At 40.3% G+C, this 25,674-nt stretch overlaps 2 protein-coding genes across 8 annotated transcripts in view; both read left to right on the forward strand.

Annotated features, from left to right (window-relative positions):
• MTRF1 (mitochondrial translation release factor 1) overlaps positions 1–2,825 on the forward strand; it is a 67,753-nt gene extending 64,928 nt beyond the window's left edge. For all 7 annotated transcript variants that reach the window (XM_024126034.2, XM_024126033.3, XM_024126032.3 and 4 more), the window contains one exon: positions 2,694–2,825. In XM_024126034.2, the coding sequence (XP_023981802.1) occupies positions 2,694–2,807 (114 nt within the window). In that variant the 3' untranslated portion in view covers positions 2,808–2,825. The remainder of the gene's footprint in view (positions 1–2,693) is intronic.
• Positions 2,826–10,430: 7,605 nt separating this feature from the next.
• Positions 10,431–25,674, forward strand: part of KBTBD7 (kelch repeat and BTB domain containing 7) — a 133,073-nt gene continuing 117,829 nt past the window's right edge. Inside the window, exon 1 of the mRNA XM_007121631.4 lies at positions 10,431–14,046. Coding sequence (XP_007121693.2) covers positions 11,136–13,181 — 2,046 coding nt within the window. The 5' untranslated portion in view covers positions 10,431–11,135 and the 3' untranslated portion in view covers positions 13,182–14,046. The remainder of the gene's footprint in view (positions 14,047–25,674) is intronic.

The following is a 25,674-nucleotide window of genomic DNA, read 5'->3' on the forward strand; positions in this document are numbered from 1 at the left end:
GCCGCTCCGCGGCATGTGGGATCCTCCCAGACCGGGGCGCGGACCCGGTTCCCCTGCATCGGCAGGCGGACGCGCAACCACTGCGCCACCAGGGAAGCCCTCTTCCCAGGATTTTTAAACTAGAGACAAAGATGCTCATTCTCTTGGTGGATGAAGCTGAAATATGTAAAGCTTACATGAGGTTAGAAGACACATTTCCAGCCATGGGGAGAAAGCAGTCTTCAGTGAGAGGAGAATGAAGCTGATATGTTGAAAGGAGCAAAAATGAGAGAACTGGATGCAAAGAATCCTAATGATATGAATCCCCACATTCATTTATTCCTGAGGCCCAGCTTCATTCCCAGGGCGGTGGCAGCAGCCCTGTACATTCCTGCCCTTGGGTTCTCTGAGGTCACTCAGTATGCTTATTATGAATTCCCTTGTAGCTAATTTTATTTGTATTTGTATTTATCTAGATAATAAGCACAGACTACCATGTAATATATTATTTTGTATTTTTATTCTGTTTCCCAAAGTTCTTGTGCAGATTCCTTAGCATCAGCCTATCTCCTGCCCTGTATTCCAGTTACACTGGAAATTTACCCTTGTCCTGGGCTTTCAGTGTATTTCGTTTCCATACCTTTCTTCATATTCATTCTTTTGACTGAAATGCTCTGTTTGTCTCTATTTGGAGAAATACTATTCTCTTTTTAAGACCTAATTCAAATTTTTCTTCCTTTATTTTTTAATTTCTTGCACTGTATTATGCTTATGTATTACCTAGGTCTCCCACTAGATTGTGAGCTTCCGAAAAGCTGGGAACTACAGCTCCTTCATCATTTTTTTTTTTTTTTTTAATTTTTGGCTGCATTGGGTCTTCATTGCTGTGTGCGGGCTTTCTCTAGTTGTGGTGAGCGGGGGCTACTCTTCATTGCTGTGCGCGGGCTTCTCATTGTAGTGGCTTCTCTTGTTGCAGAGCACGGGCCCTAGGCACGCGGGCTTCAGTAGTTGTAGCACACAGGCTCAGTAGTTGTGGCTCGCGCGCTCTAGAGCGCCGGCTCAGTAGTTGTGGTGCACGGGCTTAGTTGCTCCGCAGCATGTGGGATCTTCCCAGACCAGGGATAGAACCCGTGTCCCCTGCGTTGGCAGGTGGATTTTTAACCACCGCGCCACCAGGGAAGCCCCAGCTCCTTCATCTTTGATCTTTGTATCTCTAGCTCTCTGGTTAATCCAATTGAACTCTAAATGTGATGTGATTATCAATAAGAGTAATAATCCTTTTAACATAACTTCCAGATGATGAAATCACATTGGCAATAGTCATAATAATTTGAGCTTACAGGCACACTAATTTTATAAGCAATTTTAATATTATGTTCAAAATAGTATAAATCTTAATTTTAAAATTTCATCATAGTGCTCTTGCTTTCTGTTTAATTTTAAAGTTTAATCGACATCTTACTATATGCTGGTGTTTTGTGGAATACAAAGATACTAAGGCATATCTTTTCCCCTGCAGTTTAATTTGAAAGAGAAATGTGTACACTTAACCTGAAATTTAACTTCAAGACCATTCAAGAAAGACTAAATATAAGATTAATTCATGCCTACATCTAAACTTTAAATGTTCTATGTTCCAGTTGCCAACATTAAAATATTTCTATTAAGCCAATGTCTGGATTTTTAGCATTTCCAAAATAGGAGGCTGTGTTAATTCACTAATCCCAACAACTCTATTACACAGAACCTTTATAACACAATAAAGGTACTTGAAGTCATTTTTTTTTTTTTTTTTTTTTTTTTTTTTTTTTTTGCGGTACGCGGGCCTCTCAGTGCTGTGGCCTCTCCCGTCGCGGAGCACAGGCTCCGGACGCGCAGGCTCAGCGGCCATGGCTCACGGGCCCAGCCGCTCCGCGGCACGTGGGATCTTCCCGGACCGGGGCACCTGCATGGGCAGGCGGGCTCTCAACCACTGCGCCGCCAGGGAAGCCCTGAAGTCATTATTTTACTCGTTTCTTAGAGAGAAACTTCAGGGAAGACTGCAGGGAAGTCTTAACTGAAACAGTTTCCACCCAATGGAATTCTTTGGAGGCTAACATGAGAGAGGTTTTTTCCTCAATTTTTTATTTTGAAATGTTAGGCACACATGCTTAAAGACTAGTCCGTACATACCCTATACCTAGATGCAACAGTTGTGAACATTTTGTTATGTTTGCCTTCTCTTTCTCTCCCACTTCCCCTTTCTCTCTATACACACGCCTGTGTTGCTGCTGAACCATTGGAAGGCAAGTTGCAGAGCTCAAGACACTTGTCCCCGAAATAGTTCAGTATAAATAGTCTTCAGTTACACAGGACTTCTAGATTTTAAAACCACTGTATTTCTAATTTAAGAGAAAACAGAACTATTATAAACCACTTACGGATTAAATAATTTGAATTTGGACGGTTGGCTAATTCAAAAATGCTAATGTAAACAATTTAAGAAAGAGTTTAATTCCATTGACTCTTTTGGATGCACCTTTTCCATAAAAAGGCAAAATTAACTAGGGAAGCTCCCAAGTTAACAATTGTGTTCATTATATTGTAGATTAGCAATCCTTTGTTGCTATTAAATAAGGACTTTAAAGAAATGAAATAAATATATGCTTAATTCTTTGTTTTGTTTCTCCTTTATTTCTAGTAATCAGGTTTTCATAGTAACTCTCTTTCACCAGGAATTTTTATGTGGGGAGAAGTGCCTGGATCAGCTAATTCGGAGGTTGCTTCAATCAGCGGATGAAGAAACCATTAATGAAGTTTTGGATGAAAACCTTAAATCAGCAAAATAAATACTGATTTATAATTTATTATTATATAAGTGAAATGGAACTATGTCAAGAAGCAGACCGAGGTAGGGAAATCTTTATGAAAGTTGATAAAGAGCAGCTAAAAATACGTGGTACTGACAAGAATATTTTTTAATGAATCCGGTCACATTTCTTGACCTAAGTTTATTTTAGGTTTCCTTTGAAGTACCATCCAGCTCTTCAAGTAGAAACAAAGCATGCATTGTTGAAAAGAGAAATGAAGTATTGAGAATTGACTATGTGATGTAGGACAGATCACTTGTTCTCTTTATACGCCTTTTTTTTTAACCATCTATAAGTTAATTTAAACACATTTCACATCTGTTACTTCAGGACTTTGCCCGTGGTAAAATTTAGTGATATAAATTTATAAACTTGTTTGTAAACTCCTATTTAAAGACAAAGAACTATTAATCACGTTAAAGTTAGGACTTAAACTGCCACTTTTAAATAAAAAAGTAAATAAAAGTTGTGAAGAATATGAGTTGATAACAGTGAGCATCTCTAGGATACAGGTGGTAGAGCTCTTGTAGAGCTGAAGGAACTCTGTAGTGTACAAACTACAAGTCAATATTTGAAGCAGACTCTCTGCTTGGCTTCTATTTCTTACCGTTCTTTGACTTAACAAGCATCAACAGATGTGGTGTAATATGAGTAATTCACTGAGGTCGGTTTTGTGCCGTGATATATAAAACCTAGTCCTTACCTTACAGAACTTCCAGCTGAGCGGGGAGCCAAAATATGTCACCAACTCTAATTCAAAGTGGCATGTTGTATTTAGTAATTTTTCTCGGGAAGTTTCTTGAGTGAAAAAGAGAGCGGTTGTTATTTTAGACAGTTCCTCAGAGAGGAACTGTATGCCAGGAAAGGCTAATTAAAATAGAGTTTTAAGACCAATTGAATTATTTGGAGGTAAAGATGAGAGAAATTTTTTCCCAAATTTTTATTTTGAAAATTGTCAAGCACACAGAAAAGTTTTTAAAATAATTTTTAAGAAACGGTTCAATGAATATTTTATTATCTAGATTCAACCATTGTTAATATTTTGCCACATTTGCTTTTTTTCTTTCTCTGTACAAACACCACACACACACACACACACACACACACACACACACACACACACACACACAGTGGTTGCTGGACTATTTAAAAGTTAGTTGCAGATCTTATAACACTACTCCTAAATGTTTCATCACATCCTAGGAAAAAGGCATTCTCATACAAAATTATAACTCCATTATCACACGGATTGTATATCAATAATAATAATAATAATATAATAATTATATAATATGATCTAATAGCTATTACATATGAAAATTTCTTCAGTTATCCCCCAAATGTCTTTTTTTAAGCTGTTTTTGTTTGTTTTGTCCAATCCAGGATCCAACCAAGACTCACACATTACATTTGCCAGTATCTCTTTAGTTTTTGGATGAATCCCCCAAGTTTTTTTCCATATGACATTGAACTTTTGAAGAGTCCCGCAAGGTTGTTCTGTAGAATAGTCTACGTTCTAAATTTGCCTGGCTGCTTCCTCATGTTGTTGGTAACTTTCATCCATCCTCTTAATGTACTATAAAGTAAAATTATGTCTAAAGATTAATTAAATTCAGATTAAACACATTTGGTAAGACTACTTCACAGGTGATGTTGTGATACTGTATCATATCAGGAAGTTCCACTATTAGTGATGCTAAGTTTGAAAACTGTCAAATCTCTCCATTGTAATGGTACATGCTCTCCTTAATAATCAGTATGTAATCGGTGGGGTAGTACTTTAGCATCATATAAACATTTGATTTCTCATTGTGCAAGACAGCTTCTGAAATGACCCCAGTGACCCTGTTCCTGGCATTTCATGCACTTGCATAATCTCCCCTTGAATGTGGACCAGATTTATTGACTCTTTTCTAACAAGTAGAATACAGTACAAGTGGTGGGATTGTCACTTTTGATATTAGGTTGTAAAAAGACTTGCTTCTGACTCTGTCTCTGTCTTTTTATATATATATATATATATATATATATATATATATATATATATATATATATGTTTATTTATTTATTTATTTTTGGCTGTGTTGGGTCTTTGTTGCTTCTTGCGGGCTTTCTCTAGTTGCGGCGAGCAGGGGCCACTCTTCTTTGCAGTGTGTTGGCTTCTCATTACGGTGGCTTCTCTTGTTTCTGAGGCTTCAGTAGTTGTGGCACATGGGCTCAGTAGTTGTGGCTCATGGGCTCAGTAGTTGTGGCTCGTGGGCTCTAGAGCGCAGGCTCAGTAGTTGTGGCGCACGGGCTTAGTTGCTCTGCGGCGTGTGGGATCTTCCCGGGCCAGGGCTCGAACCCATGTCCCGCAGGCAGATTCTCAACCACTGTGCCACCAGGGAAGTGCCCTAGCTGGAATTATTTTTTATTTTTTATTTTTTTAGTTTTTATTGCAGTACAGTTGATTTACACTGTTGTGTTAGTTTCAGGTGTACAGCAATCAGTTATACATATCCATATATCCACTCTTTTTTTTTTAGATTCTTTTCCCATATAGGCCATTACAGAGTATTGAGTAGAGTTCAGCTGGGATTCTTTAAAGAAGGCTTTCCTTTGTCTTTCCTCTCACTTTCTCTGAGTTGAGTGATAATTTAATCCTATTCGAATCAATATCATGATTCATGATTTCCCTAGGGGTAGGCATCCCCCCCCCGCCCCCCCAATAATTGATGTCTCTGGAGAATCTGCTTTAATTTGAAAAAATGTTGAATAGGGAGTTTCAGGGTAAAAGTTAGAAACACAGAAACTGATTTTTGTTTTCAGGCATTTTACGTAACAGAGAAACGTTTATCCAAGGAAATGTAAATGTTAAAACATTGTGTGAAACAAGGCAAAATGAAGATAGTCTAACTTAACGTATTTCTCAAACCTCTGTATTTATACAGATCATTTGGGAAACTTGCCATAATACAGATTCTGATGTAGTAGGTCTGGAGCCTGTGATTCTGCATTTCCAGCAAGCTCCCAGGTGATAATGTTATGAGCCACAAACACCACTTGGAGTAGCAAGGATCTAGGGACATCTGTTATTTAATTAATGAGTACTTTCAGTTGTTATACACTTTATTTTTGTAACAGTGAGATTCAGTTAAACTCATAATCTTGCTTTATTTAGATAGACCTTTCGTCCCCTAAACTACAGAGATAAACTTGACACCTTTAACTTTAGTAGAAAAATATTAGGAATGAATATATAAGCCAAAGATAAATCAGGGTTCTTGTAAAAAATCTGGAAAGCCAAAGTTTATTGCCTCATGTGCACAACACCTTTAGAATATTAAGGAGTAACAAACTTTATTTAAAAAATAAACCTTAGAGATATTTTAAAATTGAATTTGAAATTGAGTCAAGGGACCTAGGATCACAAACTACTACAGTCAACTAAAAATTAAAAGAAATTATTTTTAAAATCATAGACTCTAGTGTTGGGGGCAACAGTGATTAGGAAGACATGTGTTGGCAGGGGTGGAGCTTTTGGGATGCTGGTAATGTTCTATATCTGGACCTGAGTGGAAGTTACAAGGGTGTATTCATTTTGTGATAATTGCATTTACAATTGAGTTAACCGAATTTGACAATTGCATACACCCTTGTAACTGCCAGCCCATTCCAGAAGAGAACATTTCCACTGCCTCTGAAAGTTTCCTTGTGTTCCTTTCCAGTCAATCCAGTAATCTGCCAACTCCCGCTCCCCGAACAGTGGCAACCTCTATTATGATTTTTATTCACCATAGCTTATTTTACTGTTCTGGAACTTCACATCAATGGTCATACAGTATGTACTTCTGTATATCTGGCTTCTTTGTTCAAAAGTTTTGATACTCATTTACGATATTGCAGGTATCGAGGGTTGTTTCTTTTTTCTTTCTAAGTAGTATCACACTGTATGAATATACCACAATTCATTTTATTCATTCTTCTATTGATGCACATTTGGATTATTCCCAGTTTGGGCTATTATGGATAAAGCTACTATGAACATCCTTGCACAGGTCTCTTTGTACACGTGTTTTAATTTCCCTTGGGCAAATGCCTAGGAGTGAAATTGTTGGGCATTTAACATTCAAAGGAACTACCAAACAGTTTTTAAAAGTGGTTGTATCAATTTATAGTCATAGTACTAATATATGAGGTTTCCAATGGCTCCCTATCATCAAGAACATTCAGTATTGTTGATCTTTTTAAGTTTTGCCATTTTAGTGGGTATGCAGTGTTTTCTCATTGTGACTTAAATTTGCATTCATCTAATGATGAATGACATTGAGCAGCTTTTCATATGTTTATGGGGTGTATGTATTACGAATATTTTTTCCTAGTCTCTGGCTTGCCTTTTTATTTTGTTTTCACTGCTTTTTTGATGGGCAAAAGCTTGTAATCTTGTTGAAGTTCATTTTATCAATTTTTTTTAAAAGATTACTGTTTATTTTGTGGCCTAAGAAATCAGCCTACCTCAAAGTTACAGAGATAGGTTTATGTTTTCTTTTAGCAGGTTTATCATTTTCCCTTTTCTATTTAAGCTTTCAATTGAATATTAAGACCCATCTCAATTTAATTTTAGTTTATGGTATAAGGCAGGGTTCAAGATTGTGTTTTTTTTCACATTGTGATCCAGTTGTTCCAACACCATTTGTCGAGAAGACTTTCCTTTCGCCACTGAATTTCACTGATAACAATACAGTGTTTCTAAATTTAAAAATTCAGTTCCTTGGGCCACTGGCCACATTTCAAGTACTCAAGAGCTACGGGCGGCTTCTGGATACTGGATGACTCAGGGCAGACATAAAATAGTTACAACATTGCACAAAGATTTGTGATAGCACTATTCTAGAGCTTAGAGCACAGTACCACTAAATATTTTGGGTTCTGTGAACGGTAATCTAAACCAAATAACAAAGTATGGGCAGATATAAGGAAGTTTAAAAATTAATCATTGAACTTATAATAAGTACCTAGAGTAGTCAAATTCAAAGAGACAGGAAGTAGAATGGTGGTTACCAGGGATTTGCGGGAGGAAGAAAGGGTTATTATGAATGGGTACAAAGTTTCAGTTTTGCAAGATATAAAGAGTTCTACAGATGGGTGGTAGAGTGACGGTGGCAAACCAGTGTGGATATACCTAATGCCAAAGCAATGAACAATTTAAAAATTGTTAAAATGGTAACCTTTATGTTAAGTATATTTTATCAACTTAAAAAAAATTGTTTTAATTGCTTTTCCCCCTGGCTGGTGTTAGTGCAGGAGAGAAAGCAATCGGTGTCACTAATGACTTAATTGTCTCTGGTGTACCTGAAGGATACCCAATGAAGGTACAGAAGAGATTTTGGAGCCCAGAGCCCCACTTAGCTTAATGTCTCTATCTTGGAGTATTTCCATTAGACCCTCATCAGCTAATCAGAAAAGAGAGAAAAACAATTTGAGAGTTATTCTGCTATATGTTATCCACCTACTCATGTAATAATACTAAAGATTTCATTCATTATGTTACGGTAACACGTGGCAAACTAGCAGCAGGAGCAGTCGGGTGTTTTTTTGTTGTTTTTTTGGCTGCGTTGGGTCTTCGTTGCTGCGCGGGGGCATTCTCTAGTTGCAGCGAGCGGGGCCTACTCTTCGTTGCAGTGTGCAGGCTTCTCATTGTGGTGGCTTCTCTTGCTGTGGAGCACGGGCTCTAGGTGCACGGGCTTCGGTAGTTGTGGCTCACAGACTCTAGAGCACAGGCTCAGTAGTTGTGGCGCACGGGCTTAGTTGCTCCGTGGCACCTGCTTTGCCACCAGGGAAGTCCCAGGAGCAGTCTGGTTTTTAAATAAAAGATCTCTAAAAAAAATCTCTAAGCCCTTGATTTTGAATATTTAAATGTTGATCAGTACATATATATATATAAAACTTTTGTAAAGCATAAACTACTATATTATTTCAAGGAATGTTAGAGCATGTATGAATACCAAGTTTTGAGGATCTTGGGCTTTTGTACAATACAAGGTACGTTTGTTTAAATATTTTAATTTGGGGACTTCCCTGGTGGTCCAGTGGTTAAGAATCTGCCTTCCAATGCAGGGGACATGGGTTCGATCCCTGGTTGGGGAACTAAGATCCCACATGCTGCAGGGCAACTAAGCCTGCACACTGCAACTACTGAGCCCATGCACTCTGGAGCCCGAGCGCCACAACTAGAGAGAAAAGCCTGTGCGCTGCAACAAAAGATCCCACGTGCCGCATCTCAGACCTGATGCAGCCAAAAATAAAAATAAATAAATATTTGAAACAAACCAAAAAACAATAAATATTTTAATTTAAAACTCTCATTAAAACGCCTTAATAGAGACAATTCCAGAATCTTCAACTGATTTGTGGAAATAAATGAAAGGAGTAGTGTGAGTAATATTCCTATTAAGAAGTTATGAAAATAAGCTTGCTCCCCAGAAGATGAAGTGTTGATTTGGTGAGATGCCACCCTGTCTATGAATATGCCTGATTTGCATATTTAAGGCCATCTATAAATGCTATTCTCTAAGACCTCATCTTTGTCTAAGACATCCTAATGAACCTACATATTTTACTAATGAAAATACTTTAATACACTTCAGGACTTCCGTGGTGGGGCAGTGGTTAAGAATCCGCCTGCGAATGCAGGGCACACGGGTTTGAGCCCTGATCCAGGAAGATCCCACATGCCGCGGAGCAACTACGCCCGTGCGCCACAACTACTGAGCCTGCACTCTAGAGCCCATGTGCCACAACTACTGAAGCCCACACGCCTAGAGCCCATACTCTGCAACAAGAGAAGCCACCACAATGAGAAGCCTAAGCACCACAACGAAGAGTAGCCCCCGCTCACCACAACTAGAGAAAGCCCACGTGCAGCAACAGACCCAACACAGCTAATAAATAAATAAATTTATTTATTTATTTATTTAAAAAAAGAATCAGCCTGCCAATTCAGGGGACACCGGTTCGAGCCCTGGTCCGGGAAGATCCTACATGCCACAGGAGCAACTAAGCCTGTGCGCCACAACTACTGAGCGCACGTGCCTAGAGCCCGTGCTCTGCAACAGAAGCCACCAAAATGAGAAACCCACGCACTATAACAAAGAGTAGCCCCTGCTCGCGGCAACTAGAGAAAGCCCAGGTGCAGCAATGAAGACCTAAAAAAAGAATCAGCCTGCCAATTCAGGGGACACCGGTTCGAGCCCTGGTCCGGGAAGATCCTACATGCCACAGGAGCAACTAAGCCTGTGCGCCACAACTACTGAGCGCACGTGCCTAGAGCCCGTGCTCTGCAACAGAAGCCACCAAAATGAGAAACCCACGCACTATAACAAAGAGTAGCCCCTGCTCGCGGCAACTAGAGAAAGCCCAGGTGCAGCAATGAAGACCCAATGCAGCCAAAAATAAATAAATAATATTGTAATACACTTCAGAACCTTTGAAATGAAGCAACATTAAACACTGGAACTTTTCTTTGCAGAAATTGTTCATGGTTTCAACTAAGTGGGTGCCTCATTTTTCATAAATTCTAAAAGAAAAGCCAACATTTATTGAATCTTTACATTTTAGGCACAGTGTAAGCACTTAATTATTGTTCTAATCAACAAATATTTATTGAAGCGTTCTAGGTCCTTCACAGTTTATCTCATTTCATCCTCACACAATCCTATGAAATACTATTATACCCATGTTGCAAAGAGGGAAAAGTTCTCAGAGAAAAGTTACACAACTAATGAATACTAAAACGGGGCTTCTACCGTGGAGTTCAAACCCACAGCTCTAAACCGTCAAATCCAGGAGAATAAATGCTTCCTAATTTTGTTAATCAAAGCAGTCATCCCCCAGAAGCCTCGCGATATTACTCGAACTACCACTCCCAACATGCAAAGCGGTTTCTGTGAAGCCGCCTAAGTGGCAGAGGCCGGAGGGCCCCGGCGTGCCTCGAGGAGCGAAAGGCAACCTGGGAGTCGTAGTTCTCCTGGACGCCTACCGGTATTGCCAGCGCGGCGGTGGCGGATCGCTCGGTTCCAGCCAGTAGGTACTGTGAGGGCGAGCTGAGGCGGAGAAAGGGCGCGGAACTGGAAACGGGTGAGTCGGACGCGGTCTACGCGTTAAAGAGAGGCGGCACCGCGGCGTAGGGTTGAGTTAAGGTAGCGCGGCCCCCGCGCAGTCTCTTTAGGGACACCGCGGTCTTAGCGTCAGCGAGCAGAGGGTGAGGAGGCGCCAGAGCCCGGTCCTTGCACCCGTACTCGTCCTCAGCTCCCCGCCAGCATCTCCACCATGCAGTCCCGGGAAGAAGCTCCGCGCTCTCGCCGCCTCGCCAGTCCCCGCGGCGGAAGGCGGCCCAAGAGGCTTTCCAAGCCCTCGGTTTCGGCTTTTTTCACGGGCCCGGAGGAGCTGAAGGACACGGCCCATTCCGCAGCCTTGCTGGCCCAGCTCAAGTCCTTCTACGACGCGCGGCTGCTCTGTGATGTGACCATCGAGGTGGTCACGCCTGGCAGCGGACCTGGCACGGGCCGCCTTTTTTCCTGCAACCGTAACGTGCTGGCTGCCGCGTGTCCCTACTTCAAGAGCATGTTCACCGGCGGCATGTACGAGAGTCACCAGACGAACGTGACCATGCACGATGTGGATGCCGAGTCCTTCGAGGTGCTGGTCGATTACTGCTACACGGGTCGTGTGTCATTAAGTGAGGCCAACGTGCAGCGCCTGTACGCCGCCTCCGACATGCTGCAGCTCGAGTATGTGCGTGAAGCCTGTGCCTCCTTCCTAGCCCGCCGCCTTGACCTGGCCAACTGCACGGCCATCCTCAAGTTCGCCGACGCCTTCGACCATCACAAGCTGCGATCACAGGCCCAGTCGTTTATAGCCCACAACTTCAAGCAGCTCAGCCGCATGGGTTCGATTCGGGAGGAGTCTCTGGCAGATCTGACCCTGGCCCAACTGCTGGCCGTCCTGCGCCTGGACAGTCTAGACGTCGAGAGTGAGCGGACAGTGTGCCACGTGGTGGTGCAGTGGTTGGAGGCGGCTCCCAAGGAGCGGGGTCCCAGCGCTGCAGAAGTCTTCAAGTGTGTCCGCTGGACACACTTCACCGATGAAGATCGGAATTACCTGGAAGGACTGCTGACCAAGCCCATGGTGAGGAAATACTGTCTGGACCTTATCGAAGGAGCCCTGCAGATGCGGTATGGTGACATGTTGTACAAGTCTGTGGTGCCAAAGCCAGAGAGCAGCAGCGGTTGCAGCTCTGTTGTGTCCGTGGCAGAAAATCCACCCCAGAGGCTGGGTATGTGTGCCAAGGAGATGGTGATCTTCTTTGGACATCCCAGAGATCCCTTTCTGTGCTATGACCCATACTCGGGGGACATTTACACAATGCCATCACCTTTGACCAGCTTGGCTCACACTAAGACTGTCACCTCCTCAGCTGTCTGTGTCTCTCCGGACCATGACATCTATCTGGCCGCCCAGCCCAGGAAAGACCTCTGGGTGTATAAACCAGCCCAGAATAGTTGGCAGCAACTTGCTGACCGCCTGCTCTGCCGTGAGGGCATGGATGTGGCATACCTCAATGGCTACATTTACATTTTGGGTGGGCGAGACCCTATTACCGGCATTAAACTGAAGGAGGTGGAGTGCTACAGTGTCCAGAGGAACCAGTGGGCCTTAGTGGCTCCTGTACCGCATTCCTTCTATTCCTTTGAACTAATAGTGGTTCAGAACTATCTTTATGCTGTGAACAGTAAGCGCATGCTCTGCTATGATCCTAGCCATAATATGTGGCTGAACTGTGCTTCCCTCAAACGCAGTGACTTTCAGGAAGCCTGTGTCTTCAATGATGAGATCTATTGCATCTGCGACATCCCAGTCATGAAGGTGTATAACCCAGCCAGGGGAGAATGGAGGCGCATTAGTAATATTCCCCTGGACTCTGAGACCCACAACTATCAGATTGTCAATCATGGACAAAAGTTGCTCCTCGTCACTTCTACAACCCCGCAGTGGAAAAAAAACCGGGTGACTGTGTATGAATATGATACTAGGGAAGACCAGTGGATTAATATAGGTACCATGTTAGGTCTTTTGCAGTTTGACTCTGGGTTTATTTGCCTCTGTGCTCGTGTTTATCCTTCCTGCCTTGAACCTGGTCAGAGTTTCATCACTGAGGAAGATGATGCACGGAGTGAGTCTAGTACTGAATGGGACTTAGATGGATTCAGTGAACTGGACTCTGAGTCAGGAAGTTCAAGTTCTTTTTCTGATGATGAAGTCTGGGTACAGGTAGCACCGCAACGAAATGCACAGAATCAGCAGGGTTCTTTGTAAATATTTTGAAATACTAAGATGTTTCTACTGCTATGGAATATATCTTAAAAAGATGTCCTTTTCTTTTCCTGAAAAAAAACAAAACTGATTAGGGCTGCAGATTTGGTTTAGGAAGGGTAATGTTTGAATTGCTAATGTAATGTTACAAAGTTTAAACAGTCCATGAAATCAACTATATAATAATTTACTGTGCAGAAAGTCGAGATTAAAGTATGCAAAACAATGAACCATATAATTGATTAGAATGCTCGGGGGTTTTCTTCTTTGTTCAGGTATTTGTTGCACCAGTGAATCGTTTTGATTAGTTACACGGTTTATATTTTGATTATCTAATTTAGTCTTGTTAGTTTTTAAATTCTATTTAGTGTTGTGAGGAAGTTAGCTTTTTAATTTTTATCTAGAAAATTGGACGAGAAATTGTTGGTAGGGTTTTGAAGGTTTATATCTTCCTTCAGAATAATGAAAGTAGTAGATTTCCCAAATTTTCAAATAGTCAGTTTTTAGGATTCTAAGTTAATACAGTTTGTTAAAATTTGGTTTGGTGTTCTTCTCTTCTGCAAAGAAAAAAATTTGGACATATATATTAAGGTTATTAAAGAGTGATTTCATTTTGATAATGTGCAGAATGGTCTTAAGCACTCAGAGAAGGTAAAAAAAAAAAAGGATTCCACTGTTTTAAATTTCATTTTTATTTTTGGAATATAAAATGTGTATTTGCTAAATATGACCATTTTTCTGTCTTAAAAAAGATCCAGGGCTTCCCTGGTGGCGCAGTGGTTGGGAGCCCGCCTGCCTATGCAGGGGGCGCGGGTTCGTGCCCCGGTCAGGAGGATCCCACATGCCGCGGAGCGGCTGGGCCCGTGAAGTGAGAGGCCAGCGTAAAAAAAAAAAAAAAAAAAAAAATCCATTCTGGTAGTATCACCAACTACTTAGACCCTTCTAAACCAAAAACAATAGGTAAGTTGCCATATTTTTTCATCTATATCTGATACATGCTTCGTTGAATCAGAGGAACAATCGTTTTTTTCACTGGACATGTGATTGGGTAATGTAAATTTTTATCTGTTGGTCATGCCTTGTCTTAAAAAGTTTATATGCTTTCCTACAATATTTTGGCTGTATAGTTTTGCTGTTTGTCTTAGAGGATTCTTTAGCAGGAAGTGAGTTTTGTGAGGTGATACTGGTTTTGAAAATATGTATAAGCTAAAAACAGTGTTTTATTGAGATCAGTAGTAGTTATTGTGTCTATCAACTCTAAAATCAAGTGCCAGAAGAGAACTTTAAAACTTTAAGCTGTGTATAGAATTGTTTTATGTAGCGTTGAAATTTTCTGTCAGTTTTGTAAGTCACTGTAAATGATTATCAGCTTGAAGGTATTTTTGTATTAAAAGTTGACAGTTAAAGAACATAAGTGGATGATAGCGTTTGGGGCCAAATAGTGAAAGTATGTTTCCTCTAAAATACTTCCCTAAGCAGTGGTGTACATGGTTATTTTATTAGCTTATTTGTATCTGTCCTATATTTCTCTGTGAACCATGCTCCAGTCTGTTTCTTGTTTGTTTTGTATCACCATAATAAGAGAAGGTCTAGAAATAGAGACTAAATTACACAAAATTGACATTGTTAAATACGAGAACATATAGGTGCTTACTTCTGAGGGTCTGTTAATACATATGGTTGTCACAATACATATACACGATAAATGGTGTATATATACAGATGCTTAACTTATGTTCTATAAATTTTTCTATACCCACTTAGTTTATCTTCTTGAATCTTTGTTCAGTAAACATGCTAATTCCTCTTCTATGTTTATTCTCTAGTGACCAAATGGTAACATTTTTTTCACACTGGCAGAGTACTGAGGTGTGTGTTCTGGGATGGAGAACAGAACTTTGAATAAGAAAAGGGAGGGAGAGAGAAAAGGGTTTAAAAAAGCCAAACACACAAATAATGTTTTCTTAGCCATTTTGACTGGCCACCTGAAGAGTCCACAGGACATTTCTGTTCAACATTATTTAGTGAAATAAGATTCTTACCCTAGCAGCATGTGTTCCTTCAAAACAGCAAACATGCTTTAGTTTTATTTGTTCCATATCAGGGGTGTCAACAAGTGCTGCTCTTAACATGGAAAGCTGTACCTTAATAGTATTTTTCGACCAACTTTTCTTCACCAATAACTTCCTGTTGATAGCTTTTTGTTTTGTAAGGTCGAAATAGGACAATGCTGATCCAACCACATTATCCGTCTACAGAATTAGAGTATGCAACCAGTTGATAAGAGACAGATTCTCTAATGTGTCATTCTCAACCTTTGAGTTAGGTATAAGCTAATTAATCGGAAAATATTGGTTTACAAAGACCTCTTCTTAGAAAGGATTTTGGTTTCATGATATGTTTGTGAATTAGGGAATAGATGTTAACCTTTATTTTATAGATAAGTGATTTAGTTACAAATAAAATTGGCACTAGAACCCCAGGCCTTCTGACCTCTTAATTTAGTTTCTGCTAAATGTACAAAACCCTTGTTTACATAGTGAGTGACACAACTAGCAGTGTTGAAATCCCTTCATCACAGGAAAGCACTTTTGTCTCAGTTTTACAATTAATTGACACAGATTTTAGCAAATGCTCAATATAATGTCATTTGCAGGATTACTATTTGTAAGACTTAGAATGATCTTATTTTTTGTCTCTGCTTGAAGTCTGAAAAGCTCAGAGAACCCAAATTATTTCAAATAATTTAAATATTCAAACAATTAGCATTGGTATTTTCAAAAGTATAAAATATAAGACTAATTTAGCAAATAATTTAATTTGGGTTTAGGATTAAATTTAATGTCTGTCTATCTCCTCTAGTTGAGCAGTGTTTTTATTTTTTTTCTGTTTTGTACCTGGATCTTATTGAGAATCTGATGAAAGCTTTTGACCCATTCCCCAGAAAAATGTACATGTTTATGTTTTCATAATTTCAAAGGTGTTATGACACTTCTGCGGCTCATCCACACACCCAGGGTAAGAACACTGACAGTCCCAAGAACACTTCAACAAAAAGAAATTAGCATTTTGCACAAGATACATTGCTCAAATGTTTGTAAGGGGGGAAGGGCATTATTAAAATAGAGCTAAAGCAATCATATACATTTACCATCTGAAAGGGATGTGAATATTAATGGGTACCTCAGAACAAAGGCAAAGTTGACACTTGTGAATTTCAAATTTCCTCATGGTGATTAACATAAGGACAGTTAAGTAAATGTAAGCGATTTAAAGTAATGGGTCAGGGCTTTCCTGGTGGCGCAGTGGTTAAGACTCCACCTGCCAATGAGACATGGATTCGATCCCTGGTCCTGGAAGGCCACACATGCCGCGGAGCAGCTAAGCCCGTGCACCACAACTACTGAGCCTGCGCTCTAGAGCCCGTGAGCCACAACTAAGCCCGTGCGCCACAACTACTGAGCCTGTGCTCTAGAACCCGCGAGCCACAACTACTGAGCCCACGTGCCACAACTACCAAAGCCCGGGCGCCTAGAGCCCATGCTCGGCAACAGGAGAAGCCACTGCAATGAGAAGCCCGCGCACCGTAAGGAAGAGTAACTCCCGCTCGCCACAACTAGAAAAAGCCTGCGAGCAGCAACAAAGACCCAACGCAGCCAAAAATAAATAAATTTAAGTAAATAAATTTTTTTAAAGTGTATAAAATATGTTACTTTAAAAAAAAATAAAGTAATGGGTCAGATGAGCTAGTGTATATGAAAGCTTTGAAACTTGAGGTGTCATACATACATGTGATATGAATATTGTCTAGGAAGGCTGTGTATCTATTAGGATTTAAAGTAAATTATAGGTTCCAGGTGTTTCAAACTGTGGACATCACAGCTGTTCATTAGATATCTAAATTGCAAGATACCTAAATTGCAAGAGTTCTTTATCTCATAATGTGCAGGTGAACAGGTGCTTGGAAAAGGGCATCTACCCATAAGGAATCTATTTAAAATATAATTTTAAAATATAAATTTGCTACTCACTGCTCATTAAACTAGAAACCAGTGTTTTGCCTGATGTCATTTTCACCAATTTGTGCTGAAATGAGGAAAAAATATAAAACATAATGAATGAGTTGTAAACTAAAATTATTTAATTGAATTTGTTTTAATATTCATGAATTGGAAATATAAAAAGTTTGCAGTTCTGTGTCAGTCCCCTAAACTTGAAAGTTTACTTGTCTTTTTTTTTTTTTTTTTTAATTTATTTTTGGCTAATTTGGGTCTTCGTTGCTGTGCGCGGGCTTTCTCTAGTTGCTGTGAGCAGGGGCTACTCTTCGTTGCAGTGCACGGGCTTCTCACTGCGGTGGCTTCTCTTGTTGTGGGGCATGGGCTCTAGGCACGTGGGCTTCAGTAGTTGTGGCTCACGGGCTCTACGGGGGCTCAGTAGTTGTGGCTCACGGGCTCTAGAGCTCAGGCTCAGCAGTTGTGGCACACGGACTTAGTTGCCCTGCAGCATGTGGGATCTTCCCGGACCAGGGCTCGAACCCGTGTCCCCTGCATTGGCAGGCGGATTCTTAACCACTGCGCCACCAGGGAAGCCCTTGAAAGTTTACTTGTCTTTGAAATCCTAAAATCTGTCGCTTGCCTCTTAGCTGTTTTACTTTTCTCTGTCCTCTCCTTGATCTCTCCCTTACCTGCTTAATAATTTCTACATCTTTTCATCATAACTTTAAAAGAATATTTATTATAGCAAATATGATAGAGCAAGAAAGTATAGGAAGCAAAATTGTTTATAGAAAATGGCTAACTAGCAATCCTAAGAGAATTAATTGATAGGGTATTTTTAGAACCATAGAGATTGTTAAATATATACAAACCAAATTTTTTTAACAAAACGAAGCAAAACAAGATAGTGCTCATAGAAGCTGCCAAGTCTTCAAGTACGAGATAGGCAATACGTTTTATGCCCTCTTGTTGACTCTGGACCATTTTGTCACCCAGATCCGTTCCATCAGCTGCTGTTCTTCCCTTATTTAAGCCTGTGGACTCAACACCATCCAAGACACAGGGTGTAGGGAACAGTATTGTTGCATACCATCACCCTGCATATCTGAGGCATATTTTGTCAGAAACCATGCTACTCTGTGGGCAGTCACCCCTCTATGACAGAGTTAACCTTTTACATTCTCCAAAGCAATTTTAGCTGCTTGTAACTACCATGTCTTAATCAGGAATATAGCAGGGGCGCAGGGGCAAACTATCCCTTAATTCTGGGGAAACTAGCAAATAGCAATGGCTGTCACTTCAAGGCACAGCCTGATCCAGTCTTAATATCCTTATGGCTTTCTTTGTACAGAGAAAATATCACGGGGCAATGTTTTCCTCTCACTTCATACATTAGTTAGGATCTAGGTGTGGTGGTATGTACAGAGAGACCCTATAGTTGTTTTAATAAGATAGAAGTTTCTCATATAAAAGTCCAATCTGTTATGTAGGCCCTGATCTAGGAAGTCACCTGAGACCCACGCTTCTCTGTTTTCCCATTCTGCTACCCTTAGGGTATTGTCCTGGTTCACGTGGTCCAAGCTGGTTCACCCTCATGTATATATTCCAGCCATGAGGAATGGAGAAAGGGAACGGGGGGCAGGGGCATGACCCCTGTGAGGGAAGCTGTTCACATCACTTCTGGTCACATGACATTGGCCAGATCTTGACCTTATGTCCGCACCTATATGTGTGCTTGAGAAAGGTAGTCTTTATTCTGGGTCAACATGTATCTTATTAAAATTCAAGGGTTCCTTCTTGTAGAATGCTGAGGAAGAGTATTGTGGTATGAATAGCAATCTCTACTGTGCCATCTGTCAGGCTAGATTTTATCACATGGCAGCCAGAATGATTGCCAGGTCTCCCCAGACCCACATCCTACCAGCTTAGAAACCCCAGTGGAAAAAGGCAGTATTTTCTGATATCTCTTGTAGATAATTCCTGGGGGACCTAGGACTCTGAAAAACCAAATTGAGTCACTTGTAATAGATGAAGTTGGGAACGTGGAAATGTTGAGGAAGATAGACAGGTAAGGAAATTACCTCAGTGAGGATTATAATTCCTACTGTGGCAGACTCTTCAAAGACAGTTCAGTGCCAAAGGTGGGAATGTTCAGGTTACAGAGTGTATTTTGTTTTGACCTGATCCTAGGATGTGAGGGGAAACTTGGGGTGAGAACAAGCTGGCAAAGCTCTTAAGCATCACATCTTGAAGTCACTGTATGCCACGCCCAAGGAGTTGACTTTTTTTGCATATAGTGTAAATTCGTTGAGAATTTTTAAGTAGGGACTTGACGTGATTGAATGTTTTGTTGAGACCCTCTCCGTGCAAAACGGAGGGGGCAAGACCAGTTAAAGGAAGGCAGATGTAGTCCAGACTACTGCAGCCCTCAATGGGGGCAGTTGTTGTGGGCTTGATGAAGAAGGGACAGGTATAAGAGGGGTTAAAGAGATTGAGCTGGACCTATTATTGTATGTTTAGAGATGAGGGAGCTGGGAAAGGAAGTATGAAAGGAGTATGAGAAAGGAAGGACGACAGGCTATTTCCTAAGATTTCTGCTTCCATATGGTGTGAGAGTACAAGCCGAACTTCTATACCAAAGAGACCCTAAAATATAAGACAGAAACTGGTTTCTCTCCATTCAGTCCAGAAGTGAGCTGTTAAGTGTTGGCAGGGTGATTCTGGCTCAATGAGGTTCTTCATGAGCCCAGCTTCCCTCACTGTTTTCCGCCAGCTCCTAATGAGCTGTCTTCATCCTCATGGACAAAGCACACTCACCAGGATTATATCTATGTTGCAGCCTGCAGGGTTGGGGAAAGAGAGGAAATGGAGAGCAAAAAATTCCTTTTTTAAGGACTTTTACACTACTTTTGCCATTTTTCCACTGGGGAGAATTTAATCATATCACCTCATCCAGCTGCGTGTTTGGGAAATATTGTCATTAGATGGGTAGTATGTGTCCAGCTAAAACTCAGGGTTTCTCTTACTGAACAGATTAATAAATGAATAGATTTTAATATAGATGTGCCCAGGCTTCCTGTATTCAAATGTAGACAGTTCACCACAACATGCGAACTTTATCGCTCTGATGGTCATTTCAGATCTCCCTAATCCTCCTTCTATAATAAATTCGCAGCCAAAAGTTAAATTCCATATAATGCTGAGTAATGATTTTTCACAAACAAATGCATCCCTGAGTGCCTTTAACACACACACACACACACACACACACACACACACACACACACAAACACTTGTCATATCCTTGCCATTAAGTTCTGTCTCAGTCCAAGTATTCCGAGAAATGACAGAAATTAAGCCTCCAGAGTCAGGGTCCTCCCCCTAAGTGCCCAAGCTCTTTTCCAATCCTCTCTCCTCTGGAAACTCACCAGTGTAGCCCTCTTACTCATCTCCCACTCCAACAACTCTCCCACTATTTCTAAAAAAGAGGAAAAAGAGTGAGTTTGAGAATACAGGAGTCATCAGATTTGGAGACGCCAGTGGATGCATGTGGTATCCCATGGCCAACCTCTGACCCCAGCTGCAACTAGGATGGACGCTCCCAGGCCATGGTAATAGGCTACTTCGTTTTTCTGCCTCAGGGCTTTCCCTGAAGGATCCTGCAACCACAGGACAGGAGTTTGAGGGGACGTTAATGCCCCCAGGGTAGTCCTCATGTGGCGGAGGCTGGGAATTGGTAGATACATGCCTCAGAATCCCGACTTTAAGAAAGGGCCAATTCTGAAATGCATTCTGTATAGATCATCAGAAGGTCCCCTGCTGAACTGAACTCCCGTCTCCCACGGCAGTGATCAACTCAGTAACACATCTTCCCTGTGTCACTTTCAGGGTATGGTCAACCATGTCACACCATAGAAATTTGATTTGGCAGTTAGAAGGTCATTGGTGGTATTTTGCAAAGAAGTTTCAATCTGAATCTTTGCCATTGGTGGTATTTTGCAAAGAAGTTTCAATCTGAATCTTTGCTTGGAAGCAGAAGCCTGCCAAGAATGGATTACAATGAGTGAGATGAAATTTAGCCACGTGCCAAATAGGGGTTTACCCCACCTCTAGAGTGCACAGGCAGATTCAAGCCTCACAGCCTTTCTTGTAACATGACAACAAAAAAATGTTTTTATAAAAACTATGTTGCCAAAATGTTGCATCTGAATCTAATTAAGCCTTTAGAACAAAATTCCAGTTTACAGGAAAGACAACGGCCAGAAGGATGAGTTAATATCACCATGAAGATGCAATCAGCCAAATCCAGTCTGTGGGACATCCAACAGGACAGCTGACGCAATGGCAACAGCAATTTATCTTCCCTCACACGGTGAGATGTAAGAAAGTGGAAACAGCAAGCATGGGCTATTCTTTGGAAGGGAATGAGTAGTACCTAGTCAGGAAGAGAATACCTAGGTTGTGTTTTTAGTTGCTATAAGTCTTATTAAACACTTTACTAGGCTCAGGCAAAAAGCCATTATAAAGAATAATGAAGGGCCTGGGCTTAGAAGCTCAGAAGAAGGGAGGAGTTGGACCAAAGCACAGGTGGCAGGATTATACTGGAACAGGTGCCAGGAACCTTCTTCCAAACTGGTGGAAAAAAGGGAGGCTTGTTATAAATGGAGATGAGTTTCTAAGAATGGCTTTAGATGTCAGGTAGCTTATACCTCTCAGCTTAATTCTATCTCTAAATTAGGATGCAAGGTTTTCTGCTGAAAGAAAGAGAGCAGCATGGGAAGAAGCTTGAGGAAAGCGTGAACTCTCTGAGTGGTAAGATTCAAGACAATGGGAGGGATGGGGCTATTTTTTCTCTCATAACACCAATCAAAGTGCCCTGAACAGAGCTGAAAAAATTTTTTTATAGTACTAAATATATAGATACATTACTAAAATTTAAAAAATAATCCTGGGCTTCCCTGCTGTCTCAGTGGTTGAGAGTCCGCCTGCCGATGCAGGGGACACGGGTTCGTGCCCCGGTCCGGGAAGATCCCACGTGCCGCGGAGCGGATGGGCCCGTGAGCCATGGCTGCTGAGCCTGCGCGTCCGGAGCCTTTGCTCCACAATGGGAGAGGCCACAACAGTGGAGAGGCCGACGTACCACAAAAAAAAATAATAATAAAAAAAATAATCCTTACATGGCTTGAATTTCTGTATATTGTTCTTGATCAGTAGCTGATTCTTGATTTTTTGTCAACTGGAATCATAGAATATGAGCCCATTTTTCTTATTTAAACCCAAAGAACTTTAAATATACCAAGGGTCATACTGCTAGTTGTTAGTAAAGCCAGAATTAGAACTGGGTTTCCTGTCTCTTAAATCAGGGTACTTTCTAGTATACGCTCTTGCCTCCCAAGTAGCATTAGTGATGAAGTTTATACCATTTTTTCAATGTGTACACCGTCCAAACAGAGGACTTTGAAAGTAAAATCACTGTTGTTCTGCTTGAGATTTCTTTGGTCCTTTAGTCTTGTTCTGATGCACCTTAGGGCACTGAGTCTGGAATTTCTGCACACTTTACCAAGAACTCTGAATAAAGAGAGGCCCAGACCTGAAGCAAAGTCATCTTAGCACAATGGAGAAAGGAAATGAAAATTGGTTTTAATTCAAAATAAAACCCCAGAAAACCTCCAGTGATCAAATTAAAAGTTTTTAGATATTAAAAAATATGGTATTATTTTTAGTATTATGCTTGTATTTTAAGTAGTATATTTAGTATTTATACTATTTATATTTTTACTTAGTGTTATATTTTGAACATTTCAGTAATCTCAATCAGAGCATTGAGTTAATAAATATCAAATTCTTCTTATTTAAATTCACAGTTATGATATTAAATATATCAAGGTAATAATAAGGTATACTTTCTCAGATACTACCTCTGTTCTGTGTACTCATGGAATACCAGTTGAATGAATGCTTGAGGAACGATAAAATAGTCTCCAAATTTGAATCATTTTGAATCGTACTGTACTACTAATTTAAAGACAGGCTCTGTCATGTTTTACTTCAAAATGCAATCTAAATTTATCAAAGGTACACATTTATTATCGTAGAGTTTTGTATTATAGCTGAAGTCAACTTCAAAGTTATATGCTATAATGCTTGAGATCTCTGAAATGTCAAGGATTCTTAATGTAGTCAGTTCCTGACTTACTAGGAACTCAGGTTCTTAATTTTTCCCATGTTGGCATCTGCTGGCTCTGCTTGTGAATGTTCAAAAGAAGAGAAAGGATGGAGAACTGGAATCGGCCAACTGTATTGCTGCTTATCAGTACTCAGAAGATCTGGAGAAAGGTGAGGCCTAACCTAGTGTTTAAATAAGATCTCTGTAAGATAGGAGTCCTATTCATTTTTATGCATGTGGTTATCCAGTTTTCCCAGCACCATTTGTTGAAGAGACTATCCTTCCCCCATTGAGTGTTCTTGGATCCCTTGTCAAATATTGATAGTTGATTGTATGCATGGGGATTTGTTTCTGGGCTCTCCATTAGGTTCTATTGACCTATAAGTCTGTTTTTCTTTCTTCCAGTTTTATTGAGATATATTTGACATACAGCACTGTATAAATTTAAGATGTCCAGCATAATGATTTGACTTAACATATATCATGAAATGATTATCACAATAAATTTAATGAACGTCCATTATCTCATATAGGTACAAAATTAAAGAAATAGAAAAAAAATTTTCCTTGTGATGAGCACTCTAAGAATTTACTCTCAACATTTTTCAAATATAACATTACAGCAATGTTAATTTTTTTTATTTATTGGAGTATAATTGATTTACAATGTTGTGTTACTTTCTGCTGAACAGCAAAGTAACTCAGTTATACATATACATATATCCACTCTTTTTTAGATTCTTTTCCCATATAGGTCATTACGGAGTATTGAGTAGAGTTCCCTGTGCTCTACAGTAGGTCCTTATTAGTTATCTATTTTATATACAGTAGTATGTATATGTCGATCCCAATCTCCCATTTATCCCTCCCCCCCTTCTCCCTTGGTAACCATAAGATTGTTTTCTACATCTTTAACTCTACTTCTGCTTTGTAAATAAGTTCATTTGCACCACTTTTTTAGATTCTACATATAAGCGATATCATGAGATATTTGTCCTTCTCTGACTGACTTACTTCACTCAGTATGACAATCTCTAGGTACATCCATGTTGCTACAAATGGCATTATTTAGTTCTTTTTTATGGATGAGTAATATTCCGTTGTATATATGCACCACATCTTCTTTATCCATTCCTTTGTCAATTGACTTTTTTTTTATTAATTAAAAAAATTTTTTAAATTTATTTCTGGCTGTGTTGGGTCTTTGCTGCTGCGCTCGGGCTTTCTTTAGTTGCAGCGAGTGGGGGCCACTACTCGTTGCAGTGCCCAGGCTTCTCATTGCAGTAGCTTCCCTTGTTGCGGAGCATGGGCTCTTGGTGCGCGGGCTTCAGTGGTTGTAGCACACAAGCTCAGTAGTTGTGGTTCACAGGCTCTAGAGCGCAGGATCAGCAGTTGTGGCGCACAGGCTTAGTTGCTCCGCAGCACGTGGGATATTCCCGGACCAGGGCTCAAACCCATGTCTCCTGCATTGGCAGGCGGATTCTTAACCACTGCGCCACCTGAGAAGCCCTCGAATGACATTTAGGTTGCTTCCATGTCCTAGTTATTGTAAATAGTGCTGCAGTGAACAATGGGGTACATGTATCCTTTCAAATTATGGTTTTCTCTGGGTGTATGCCCAGGAGTGGGATCGCTGGATTTTTAGTTTTTTAAGGAACCTCCATACTGTTCTCCATAGTCATTGTACCAATTTACATTCCCACCAACAGTGTAGGATGGTTGCCTTTTCTCCACACCCTCTCCAGCATTTATTGTTTATAGATGTTTTGATGATGGCCATTCTGATTGGTGTGAGGTGATACCTCATTGTAGTTTTGATTTTCATTTCTTGAATAATTAGTGATATTGAGCATCTTTTTATGAGCTTCGTGGCCATCTGTATGTCTTCTTTGTAGAAATGTTTATTTAGATCTTCCGCCCATTTTTTGATTGGGTTGTTTGTTTTTTTGATATTGAGCTGCATGAGCTGTTTGTATATTTTGGAGATTAATCCCTTGTCAGTTGCTTCATTTGCAAATATTTTTTCCCATTCTGAGGGTTGTCTTTTCATCTTGTCTGTGGTTCCTTTGCTGCACCAAAGCTTTTAAGTTTCATTAGGTCCCATTTCTTTATTTTTGTTTTTATTTTTATTACTCTAGAAGGTGGGTCGAAAAAGATCTTGCTATTATTTATGTCAAAGAGTGTTCTGCCTATGTTTTCCTCTAAGAGTTTTATAGTGTCTGTTCTTAAATTTAGGACTTTAATCCATTTTGAGTTTATCTTTGTGTATGGTGTTAGGGAGTGTTCGAATTTCATTCTTTTACATGTAGCTGTCCAGTTTTCCCAGCACCACTTA

The sequence above is a fragment of the Physeter macrocephalus genome, chromosome 13, assembly GCF_002837175.3.
Source record: "Physeter macrocephalus isolate SW-GA chromosome 13, ASM283717v5, whole genome shotgun sequence".
NCBI classification, from domain to species: Eukaryota; Metazoa; Chordata; class Mammalia; order Artiodactyla; family Physeteridae; genus Physeter; species Physeter macrocephalus.